This window comes from Saccostrea cucullata, unplaced genomic scaffold (genome assembly GCF_032062105.1).
Source record: "Saccostrea cucullata isolate Sc308-1 unplaced genomic scaffold, CSIRO_AGI_Scuc_v1 ctg460, whole genome shotgun sequence".
Taxonomy (NCBI): domain Eukaryota; kingdom Metazoa; phylum Mollusca; class Bivalvia; order Ostreida; family Ostreidae; genus Saccostrea; species Saccostrea cuccullata.
In genome coordinates, this window is record NW_026931468.1 from 1 (window position 1) to 12108 (window position 12108).

A 12108-nucleotide genomic window follows, 5' to 3' on the forward strand; every position below is an offset into this window, starting at 1 on the left:
TTCATATAACATCATTGTAAAAACTGCTTTTAAAAATATCGTGATATTATCATGATATTGTGGGAAAAAATCGTGATATGTCGCGATACGAAATTTTTGGCGATACCCATCTCTACTAATTTGTTTCTCTATAGAGAAACGATCAGTCGTATTTTAGAGCAGCTAGCTAAGTACATGTATAAGTAGAATAGAAATAAAGTCCGCATTTTAGTGAATGTTGCAGAATAACCTCCGAGGTCGAGAAATGTTGTTTGAAATATAAAAGCCTCGGCTTTTATCTTTCAAACAACATTTTTCGTCCTCGGAGGTTATTCTGCAACATTCATGAAAACGCTGACTTTATTTCTTAAGTATGATACAATCTGGATCACTTGATTATCATATTTCGGATGTATAGTCAAGATTCTGAAAGCTTGCTATATTCTTAAAAAATAAATGTTTTCTTTTCTCATACTTAGTATGTGTAGATGCAGTTTTGTAGTTCTCCCACTAAACATTTTTATGGACAATGTACTTATCAGCATATTTGATCATTTTCTATGCTTTGATCATAACTGTCATAAATTTCTCCTTTTGTCCATGCAGTGCCAATTACACACTTTCATTTGATATTCTCACCTCTAGTCCTGGATGTCGGGCAGTGGTATTTGTTAGCCCCTGCCGTGGTAAAGAGTGAAGTTACAAAAAAATATGGCTAGGCAAATAATTGATAATGTTTCAACAAAATAATTAACTGTGAATAAAACATGATTTCGTGACTATATGTATGTTCATATACACTGAAACATTTTACATAACATTGTTACAGTTCAGTTAGGTACAGATACACACAAATCTGTAGAATATTACATTTTTAAGTAAAATGCATGTGTAAGAACATTGTATATTTTAAGAAAAATATCCCGTCTTTGTAGATCAAAAGCAGGATGTCTTTCAGGAAGAAAGACTTCTGCTGAAGCTGGAGACGTGTATGCAGATTTACAGTTGGGACTGTGGACTGGCCTGCTGTTGTATGGTGCTAAGGTCAATATTTTAATATGTCATGATTCGTGCTAAGGTCAATATTTTAATATGTCATGATTTGTGCTATAAAGGTCAATATTTTAATATGTTATGATTTGTGATAATGTCAATATTTTAATATGTCATGATTCATGCTGTGGTCAATATTTTAATATGTCATTATGTTCATGATATTTTAATATGTCATCATTTTCTTGATATAGGCTAATTCATAAAGACAGTTTAAAGTAAAATCATTATTTTAATTGTTGCATCGTATAGTGTGTAAAGTTAAAACAGTTATTCTTGAACCAGTTTATTTTGTTATCAGTTTATAGGCTATTTTTGTTCATAACCAAGAAAAACATTGTATTGTCCAAGTACTTGTATGCAAAAATTAAAAAAAAATGTATTGGCATTATTTTGTGAGTGTGCATACAGTACTTCTATCTTAAATTTTCTTTTAAATGTCCCAGCTTGAAGAACTCTAAATAAGATACTGCATATAATGCTGTACTAAGTTTGCACAAAAAGTAATCGGTATGCTAAACTTTGTATCAATGTAGATATTTGGGAAAAGATGATTCCTGTGTTTATACCAGTGATCTGGATGAACTTCAGTGTGGTCAAAGGTATGCATCTGGTCATAAATATACTGTATGTGTACATAAAATAGCTTGCTTCATAATTTAGCAGCTTTGGTGCAGACAAAATGAGCTAATTCATAAATATTGCTAAGAATTCATTTATAAATAGAATATATGGCACGAACATGTGTAGCGCTAAATCTTGATTACGCCAACCACTCCATATCCATTGATTGCGCTAAATTTTGTATACGTGCAGTATGTTTTTATCATCAAGTTAATTCTTGCACATTATTAAATTTTATATACTAATAGAAGAACAACAAAAGTCAGCTATGGAAAATCGGGAAATGATATTCTTATATCTTGGGTATCATTAAACAAATTAATTTTGGATAGCTTTTACTTAAGTATGATTTTGACTGTTGTTATTGTTGCAGTATATGGACCATTGATTTGGGATATCTTTTACTTAAGTACAAAGTCAGGGTAGAATTCTCCACGATTACTCTGGGGGTGGATGACCAATATGCCAGAAAGGTAATGATGCATTCATTAATGAATTATTATATAATGTTTAAGTTTTTTAGGAGCAACTTTGTCATTGATAAAATATGTTTTTACGTAATGATTGATTTATAAGGTATTTGTTAACATCTTAATGCATGAATTTTTGTGTGTTTTTTAGCCATTCTATATGCGTAATTTTGACAAAGATGCTGAAAGGGTTGGCAGAAAGTTTGCTGAGGCTTCCCAATCAGGACTTGATGTTTCCAAAAGGTAATTGGGATAGTTTTTTTTAAATTTTATTCTTTAGCAACATAAATATATTATCCTTTTAGAGACAAGTTTAGCATTAATTAAAGGGAGTCATGTAAGCTCTCTCTAGTAATTATAATTAAAATCCAGTTTTGGCATAAAAAGAGTATGCATATAGATATGAGATAAAAAAAAAAATTACCTACATACTGTATATGTGCAATTTTGTTGCAAAAAAGATCATCCATGAACAACAATAGTTTTGGGATTTTGTCATAAAAAAGCATCATTTGTATAAAAATATTTAACATTTTGGTCTCTGTTGACAGGTCTTTAAGCATGAAAGACATAATAAGTCACCTATCAGGGGGCAATCTGATGATATGCCTGGTTGATTGGAGCTCACTTGAGTGTATGTGGTGTGACAGGGTGGTTAGTATATTGAATACTCTTTTTTCTCATTCTGTATGCTACACTATTATATCTTAACAATAGCTACAATTGGTACTCTGACTGTTATGCATCAAGATACTTCTTTCATTGAAAAGTAGTTTTTATCTTGCATGACTGTATAATCGAAGAACCCCCTATATATATGTAGTTAAATTTGTCTCATCTTTTCTTTTTCAAAAGCATAAAAACGGATTATTATAGAGAGCAAATAAGGTTATATTATTATATCTTTATTGAAAAATATTATCAGGTTTCTTTTTTTTCATTTTTCAGAAGCAGCATTGTTTAAACTGGTGTGGGCATTGTTGCAAAACATATCAGGGTAAATGAATAAAAATATTCTCTGGCATGCATAGGATAAAAAATTAAAGCTCATTTAAGCATTTCAAGTTATATTTTTAGATGAATCTGCAGGATCAGTTATCAATTAATTCTTTTTCCATTTTGGACATCTGATGTATTAAGGACATTCTATGATAGAGTTTTCTACTGTTTTGTAGGTCACTATGTTGTGGTGTGTGGATTTGACTTGAAAAAGAAATGGATTTTTTATAAAAATCCTTCCTATGATGAGGGTAAGATTTATTTAACAATGAGCAGTTTATAAGATTTAGAATTATATATTAAACTTAAAGGCATGTACTGTGAAATATTACCTTTTACACAGGTGTTAGTAATATATAGAGAGAAAACTTCTTTTAATATGTATATTTAAAAGATTTTTAAAGCTGACATCTACATTGATAGATATGTGCTGTTCCCAGATGGACAAGTTTGACAAAGCTCGCAAGAGCCATGGAACAGATGAAGACATACTGCTCATATACAAACCACAAAGTAAGGGGGAAGACACCCTCAGATCCTAGATCAATGAGAGGACCTTATTGCTGTCCATACCCTTTAAGTATATGCATTCATTCCCCCCTATGTACTTTATGTAGTTAAATTTGTCTCAACCCCCATTTTTTTAAGTATTAAAAACTTGTTAATTTTTTCTCCTGAGGTATCATTTTAGAAATGTGCTCAAAATGTATTTGAAACTTGAGAAGTATTTGAAAAGATCTAACTTTACATCTTAACTTGAAATGATATAATAGAGGTCTTGCTTGTCAAAAATTTCATGTACTGTCAAGAAAATAAATTGTTCAAGTAGATTTATAAGAAGAATGTTTTTAATATTTGTACATGTAATAAATGGTATTATGTTGTCAAAAATTATGTTGGAAATGTGCTTTGAATATTTTTGAAACTAGAGAAATTATTAAAAATATATACATGTAATTTTACTTCTTGACTTCAACATTCTAGAGGTTTCTAGAGGTTGTCAACAACCTTATGTACTGGTGTGGGAATACATCAGAGTTGAATGCACCAATTGGTTCATTAATTTAATACAAGTATATGTTATTTATATTTAAAAGAGCTTGTTTAGGCAAAAAAAAATTAATTTCTTGGTTAATAATTGTGCCCTCTTGATATAATTTTAATGTTAATAAAATGATATACATGTATAATATACTCATCTCTTCCAAGGGTGCCTCATTGACCAATTTTTTATTGCTAAATCATGTAATAAAATATAAACACCAAATCACCTCCCTCATCATTTTTTGAGGTTTTGTACAATGTAAAAAGCTGCCTCATCATGTGTTTGGGGGCAATAAAGAACAGAAAAAAAAATGCCTCCCTCCCTCATCGTATTTCTTGAAAAAAGGCCTGAGAACCAAGTAATTAATTTTGCACGGCCTTATCATATTGATATTTTCATTGCTACATTAGATTTTACTATGCATAATTATAAAAGGACATGCCAGTCTTCAAGTGTGTTATAAAAAAAAAATAATAATTGTGTTCAAAACAGTTGTATGTAAAACTTGATATAATTTTAATGTTAATAAAATGATATACATGTATAATATATTGTCTGTAAACAATTCTCTACTCTGGAATAAGAAATTGGTTTATTCAAAATGCAACCAATTGATAACCTCAATTTGCTTTATGCAAATTGTACCAATTTACAAAAGGCATTGACTGAATTAGTTTACACAAAATTTGGAGATGGAATATACATGTATATAGATTTCACTTGAGTTTCCCAATGAAGGAAATGCTTACTGCACCCTCAACAGTAAATACAGCAAATTTTTCCCCTGTGTGATTTTACATTTCACTATTTTCACTTCCTTATATAATAATTTTGCTAAGTTTCAAGTGACAAAAAAAATTAAAGGCCCATTGAGAAGTGGATGAAGATAACTCCTGAAAAAACAATACAAAAATGATGAGTTTCGTAATGAAAAATTCTCAGAAAATTTTTAAAACCTTTTAAATGTGTTTAAGTTATTAAGTCAGAGTTTCTGTGTTCATAAAAGCTGCTTTGGAAAATCATATAGGAAAAGAATGTCTATATATATGCTTAGGACTTATAATTACTTTAGCACACACACAATAAGTCAAACATGTGTATGGAGGCAAAGTATTACATGTAATACTTTTCTCTATATGTTTAGTATTCAGTAAGCAGAACATTTTGACAAAAAACAATAATGTTTAATAGTACGTACATGTAGTATCATGGCCTAAAGCCCAAAACCCCTCTAGCATTACATGCTAACAAATGAGCTATTAATTCTTTTTACAATTTTTTTAACATAGTATACACAGAAATGTACAGAATAGTACTTGTATGTATTGTATTAAACTAAGTTGTTTTGCCAAAATTAAAAGGAGGGAAAATATGAGCTGAAGAAAGTCTGGTTGTGAGGATTTCAAAACTATATTTTTGTATAAAGCCGATCTCTATAATTGTTGCTTCAATATATTATGTAACTTTTAATTGCTAATAAATATATTGGTAAGTTCAGTGGAATGTTTTTATTGTTTATTTTATTCGTAGCATTTATTTAAATCTTTAACTTTTAGGTGATTTTAATGGATGTGACAATGGGAATATTTAAACATTTCTTACCATATTAAATTTCAAGGGAAATTAATAATAATATTACGTGTTAATACACATAGCAAAACATCGTTATGTTTTTGCAGTATGTATTTAATATACTGATACAATCACTTTTACAACTTATATATCTTGAACAGTGCATCATTTTATAAGTTGTCGAATCTTGGTAATCTTTTTAAATTCATGACTCCCTCACATACATGTAGGTACAGGTCTCATGCAGGCCTGATGATGAAACTTAGTTAGTGATTTACATAGATTATTATTGGAAGACATTTAGTATATTAACAATATTTATTTTCTCTGTTGCGGTTTATCCCATGCTTATCCCTTTATCCTGTGGATATAACTCATTGGATATTTTTTTTCATATCCCACAATTGTGATGTCACAATGGTTTTTGCGTTAGCGTGATGAAGTAAAATAAAGTGAAGTCCAATATGAAAACAGTGTAAAACATCGGTTGTAAAGTATTAAACATGGGATAAAAAGAATATCCCATGATTTGAAGTTGGATATGATTTTAATCCAAGGAGTTGTGTTTTTTTTATCTCTCGCCAAGTCTCGGGTATGAAAAACACAACCAGTTGGATAAAAATCATATCCAACTACAAATCATGCGAGATCCTTCTGATCCTATATATATCTCATGAGAATCTGAAACGTCTGATGCATATTTGAATGTTTTGATATTGGAAGACATTAATGCAAACCTTACACTGAACGCGATGACATCAAATTTTCTATGGTTAACTTCCCCTTATTTTATAGGCAGCATTATACCATTTTCACCTTCAAATTATTCCATGTACAAACTTTTTCTAAAACGATACTGGACAATGGCAAATAGTTGATGATAAAAGGTCTGGAGTATAAACAATTTCATTTTGCAAATTCAATGGTCAGTTTGCAGATAAGTAAAATGAATACAATTTCTTTCATACAAATTATTACGCCATATTTCATTTCCATACTGAATAGTGACTTTACATATTTTTAATTTTGTTATTAAATTGAATTTTACAAGGGTACACAGTTGGGGTGACTGTCTGACAAGGGATGATTACAAGTACTTCACCATAGTACCGTTGCCCGCATAGCGCAGTGGTTAGAGCGTCTGTTCTAGAGTCGCGAAGTAAGGAGTTTCAAATCCTTACGTCGCGGGTTCGAATCCCACTTTCGGACGTGGAGACCGATCCTTCGGATGAAACCGTATAAACCGAGGTTCCCTGTCGCTGTAAGTGCTCGCACGAAAAAGACCCCTCCCTGCTCAATGGACAAAATTTGCAGCTGTCCATCGGCAAGTGGTGGTGTCTTAGTATGAGTGAAAAATCTCGAGATGGACGTTAATCAATATACAATTAATCAATCTCCATACTAGATGATCTAGATGATACCTGATCCCATATCAGATGTTTTCCGTGGTCCTCGTTTGCTCTGCTTCCAATTGATAGTGAAATATATCGAGATAGCGAACAGTATTCACGCTCCAAAGTCCATTAAACAATACAAATTTTGGAGCAGGGCAAGCACGGACCCCTAAAATATATGAGTTGGGATGAGGTTCCATGGAGGAGTGAGCATCCCCTGCCAAAACGTCTCACCCACCGTGTGCTTCTTAATTGTCATAATCGGGAAATAACGGAAAAACCCGTATAGAATTCAGTGTTCAAATGTATAAATAAAGCTCTAACACAAAGTATGAAAACCGTCAATCAGCATATGACTTAATGATAGATTGTATTAAATTTTGTTTACAAGATCATTGTTATCGACCAAAGAACTTAAGAAATGACGAGATTGTTCAGATTCTTGTTTCATCAACTTCTTTGACAGTAACTGAACCTCGTTTTAGATATTGTTCATACGTTGAGCATGCTCTTGCATATCGAATCAATTAAGATATAATTATGAGCCCCGTATGCAGGTGATAAAGGCATATTTCTGAATAAGCAAGGGAAGTTGATGATTGAAAAGTTAAATTCCTCATCACGTTTATAAATCATATAGCTTTGTTGTTAGATTACTATTAACGTCCTTTTCTATTAAAATATCCAAATATGGAATAGATGTGTCAGACTTTGTGGCATCTTTTATTTCAAGCTCATCGGTATATATTGCATAATATATATGTAAAAAAGAATTTGACTGGGTTTATTAATTTAGTAAAGGTACATCATTTTAAAATATGCATCAAATCCTAAAAGCTCAAGGCTTTAATTTGTTTATTTCTAACATGAACCAGAAAATCACAATAAAAACAATAGAGAAATTTCATCCATTTCACTCTTGCTGCACAAATTAAAACTTGTGTTTTTTGTGAATATTAATTGCTGACTTATTGAAAATTTTATGAAAGAAGTAATTAACAATAAATTATGGCATGAAAAAACTACCATACTATGATCATCATATTTAGAACTGTAGTGTTCTGGGTGATTCAAAAGCAGATATATAATGCATCTACATAATGTCTTGGGGGAAAATGAATCCAAAATAATATACCCAAAATTTCCATAGAAACATACCGGTATGTTTATAATTTAAAAATCAAATTAAACATGGAGAGGATTAAAATCTGTATCAGTTGCAAAAAATCATTAAGAGATATACATACGATTCTTGACCAGAAAATAATCTTAAAATAATTCCTATAAAAATCATGGAAAATGAGATAATGACTAAAAATATCAGCATGTTATAATCGAAAGTGGGTCAGGCTCGAAAAGATGACAGGTTTTGTGGATGCTGCAAGACTCGTTTACGATATTTAGCCTCTTCTTCCTCTTCTTCGTGGCGTTTTGCAAAAAAGAAACAAAATCGACAGCAGCAGCCAAGAAAGCCAATGATAACAAAAATTATGAGAGCAAGAACGGAGATTTCTATGTATTCTATCCAATGTATGACATCTTTTAGATAAACGGCCGGAGGGTCATTCCCATATGACACTGGAAAAAAAGAGGTAAAATATACAGTTATGCAAGCATCATTATTTCAAATTCAAAAAGGGCCGAGAAATACTAGCATTTAAAGATTCAGGATTTTGAGCATAAATTGTATAAAGAAAAAAAAAATGATTAAGACGACCAGATCATATTAATGGCTTCCGAGGTATCTAAGTTCGAGATACAATTTGAAAGGTCGGTACAGGTTCTCTTAAATTTTAGTTTTATTTCATTCGTAACACTGTCTCTACAGTTACATATACGATGACCAAACATGAACCTCAAACATTTCAATTTCATTGATTGTATATTCATAAAAATATCGGAGGGTAAGATTTATTTCTCATATTAGACTAGAAAGGTACATTTATCATGATTTGTAATATACTCATTAATTTTGAAAAGTCCTAACAACTAGCCCGAGAGTGACCATTTGGTATTTATTTTATATTCATCATAAACTATCTGTATTTTAAATTGTATTAGATATTTTCTTATCATACGCCCGGCTTTTCTATAAAGTCCACTTTAATAAAAGTTTGTAAACAAAGACACATGGACTAGACTTGTCAAATAGCTTCTATCGAAAGTAGTAGCTATAGGTTGAATAACAGCATGGGTTGTAAAAAATCTGATGGAATCTTTCAAATTCAAAATTTTTTAATTTATTCAGAAGTTTTGGTTTTATGGTTTAGCACTAATATTATTGCTTGAAGGGTCTATCCTTGATTTTTATCCCTCTAAATAATTCCCCTCTTTCAATGCTAAGGAAACGTTAAAAACGATGGAGGGACATTAACCAGAAAAAGCAGAGACCAAGATTCTTACCTTCACAGGTTGTTTTCATAATTTCAAGTTCCAATGTGTTCAAAGCATCAAAGTTAGAAACTGTAAACACCTTTTGGGGATCAGAAGCAATGAGCCTTAATTCAGCTAGATTAATTCCGCTGCCAATACCAATAACAAAGGTTCTTATATTCATTTCATGGAGTTTTTTGGCTTGCAAGGTAGTAGCATTTGCGTTATTAGACATGCCATCAGTCATTACAATAAGAATACTGACCACATGGTCTCTGGCCCCGGCAGTCGGTTTAAAATCATGCTCCATAACATTTGTCAAAGCTAAATCAGTATGGGTGCTTCCCGCTTGGTATGGTATTTTATCAATAGCTTGAAGCAATGATGTTTTGATGGTATACTTATTTAAGAAAAATTGATGATGAAAAGTGGTAGAAAATGTTTCAATTCCAATCTGAACATTGCCGGGTCCTATGACAAACAAGTTGGCAAGCTTTCTCACAAAGTCTAGCTGCTTTTGAAAATTTGTTGCTCCCACAGATCCCGATGAGTCAAGTAAAAACACAATATCTGCTCTTTTTGTAGAACATTCTACAAAAGTTAAGGTAGAAAAAATTAGCAGAAAAAATCCACTTCCTTGAGCAAACAATTATCTGACAGTTAACTGCTATAATAAATAATATTTTTCTTTAAATATTTTAGACATTTCTTATTTGAGCACCTATTTAAGAAAAATGTACTGATTTAATTAACTATATTCGTATTTTGTAAGCTGCAACATTATATAATTCAAATTTCTTATTGAACTAAAAGATGAGAACTTTATGAATAAAGTCAACTTGTTAAAACAAATTAAAACCAAACTAAAGTTCATTATATATGCTGGCAAATAATTGAAGATATATTTATAATATAATTGCAAAAAAATATTCACCATTCATTGTAGACCTTGTAGTGATAGCAGCGAACAATGAGCCCAAAACAGCACAGAAAATAAAAGAGAAAAGCGGACACATATTGACAGGAAGACCTCGTATAAAATGATATGAACAGTTATTTTCACTTCTTTTGAGAAGAGCTTGGGGAATATTTTGACTACTAAGTATTATAAGATTGATATCTTTACATTATTTTAATAATTTAAAATATAGATATATTATAATGACAGTATCTTTGTTTGCAGTAGGTACATGTACTGGAATGACCTTCTAGAGACTTTAAGAAACAGATCAATCATAAGGCATTAACTCGTTAACATCCTTAGCAAGTAAACAATTTTATCCGAAGGGATGCCTCAGAGTGCGTTTTTATCCGTTTTCCGTCACAAAATGATTTCTTCTTCATTTATGTTTCTAAAATATATCATTATTCTGGTTTTGATAATTGAAGCACCAAGCAAATTCAAAGAACTCTTGTACCTCGCTTTTTGTGTCTTGGTGAATAAGATCCTATTATTAATGACATATTGTTGCAAATACATACCTGAACGCCCTAACATATTTCATACCAAAGTAATCACTAAAGTAATTTTTTTCTAAAAAAAAAAAAGGAGTCAAAAATCATATCAAGCTCTGAAACATCTTGTCAATGGTAAAGCAGATGTTAGATATGTAATGTCAGATATGTAAGCCCTATTTCTACACAATAATATAAGGAAAGATAAAGATAATATTTTTAAAGTAGAATCTTCAAGGTCAAAGTCAAGGGGTCAAAAGAATTGTATGTTTAGAAAGTTTTGTCACAGGTAATGTGCATGTGTGATATGAAAGTTATGACCAAGATTAAAGTTTTTGTGAAAGACTGACAGACGGACAGACTGACAGACGAATGAAATTGAATATCGCAAAAGCGGGAAGCAAAACTCAAATGAAAATATTTGATATATTCATGTAAAGTCCGTCTGCCTGTATGTCTAGCTGTCCGTTCGTCCATCGGTTACGCTTTGGGGGTACATGTATCTGCAACTTATCTTATATTACCGAATGAAATTACGTGAGACTTTTACAGATACATAGTGCCATATTGTGACCTCCTATTTTACTTTTTGATCTGACAATTCCAAAACCAAATGTGGACTTTGTCATTATAATCATATGTGAGAAGGAGAATATCATTTAGTGAGCTCATTGCTCACTTCTAGTTGTAATGTTCATTTCATGGAACTTTGGGGCCTTAAGGAAAGTAATGCTTGCGTAATTAGAATAGGGCATTACAATAGAAATAAATTGACAACATGGTCTCTAGGTTTGGAAGGTTAAATTCATACGCAATAAAACTGGCCATGCTTAACCTGTAAAACCCTTCGGATGCTGCCCACTTCGTACAATAGTTGGCCAAAGAAAGTAAAGTGTTTGATTCTAGAAAATTAATAATTAATCAATAATTATTATTAATGAAATTTTGATCATTACAAGTAGTAAAACGTTTCATTCCAATCTGGACATTCCCAGGTTTAACAGGTCGGAGAGAATACTCGAAATCGGGTATTATCCGTGAAATCGCGTATAATACTCGATATTAGGGTATCGTTGAATCCGCGAAATCGGGTATTCCGTGCAACTTTCTATAAAAACTAAAGAATAAAGCAACGGCGCATTAT

The 12108-nt window shown here is 31.4% G+C and overlaps 2 protein-coding genes across 2 annotated transcripts; one reads left to right on the top strand and one right to left on the bottom strand.

Annotated features, from left to right (window-relative positions):
* Window positions 1–914: 914 nt before the first annotated feature.
* LOC134232688 (protein GUCD1-like) lies at window positions 915–3899 on the top strand (the record flags this gene model as incomplete). The annotated part of the gene is made up of 8 exons (XM_062714677.1): window positions 915–1023; window positions 1569–1634; window positions 2030–2129; window positions 2278–2369; window positions 2678–2780; window positions 3075–3123; window positions 3302–3376; window positions 3549–3899. Coding segments are annotated over 8 exons (713 nt in total), but the record flags the coding sequence as incomplete, so codon positions are not given.
* Window positions 3900–8350: 4451 nt separating this feature from the next.
* LOC134232672 (collagen alpha-1(XX) chain-like) lies at window positions 8351–11593 on the bottom strand. The gene is made up of 3 exons (XM_062714657.1): window positions 11551–11593; window positions 9540–10100; window positions 8351–8714 (listed from the first exon to the last, which is right to left on the bottom strand). The coding sequence occupies exons 1-3, from the start codon at window positions 11591–11593 to the stop codon at window positions 8482–8484; spliced, it is 837 nt and encodes a 278-aa protein (XP_062570641.1). The 3' UTR covers window positions 8351–8481.
* Window positions 11594–12108: the final 515 nt, after the last annotated feature.

Coding starts and splice junctions, on each gene's coding strand:
- LOC134232672 (XM_062714657.1), bottom strand. CDS start 11,593: ATGACAAAGTCCACATTTGGTTTTGGAATTGTCAGATCAAAAA. Junction 10,101..11,550: donor TGGAATTGTCAGATCAAAAA/GTAAAATAGGAG, acceptor TAACTTTTGTAG/AATGTTCTACAAAAAGAGCA. Junction 8,715..9,539: donor TATGAAAACAACCTGTGAAG/GTAAGAATCTTG, acceptor CTTTTTTTCCAG/TGTCATATGGGAATGACCCT.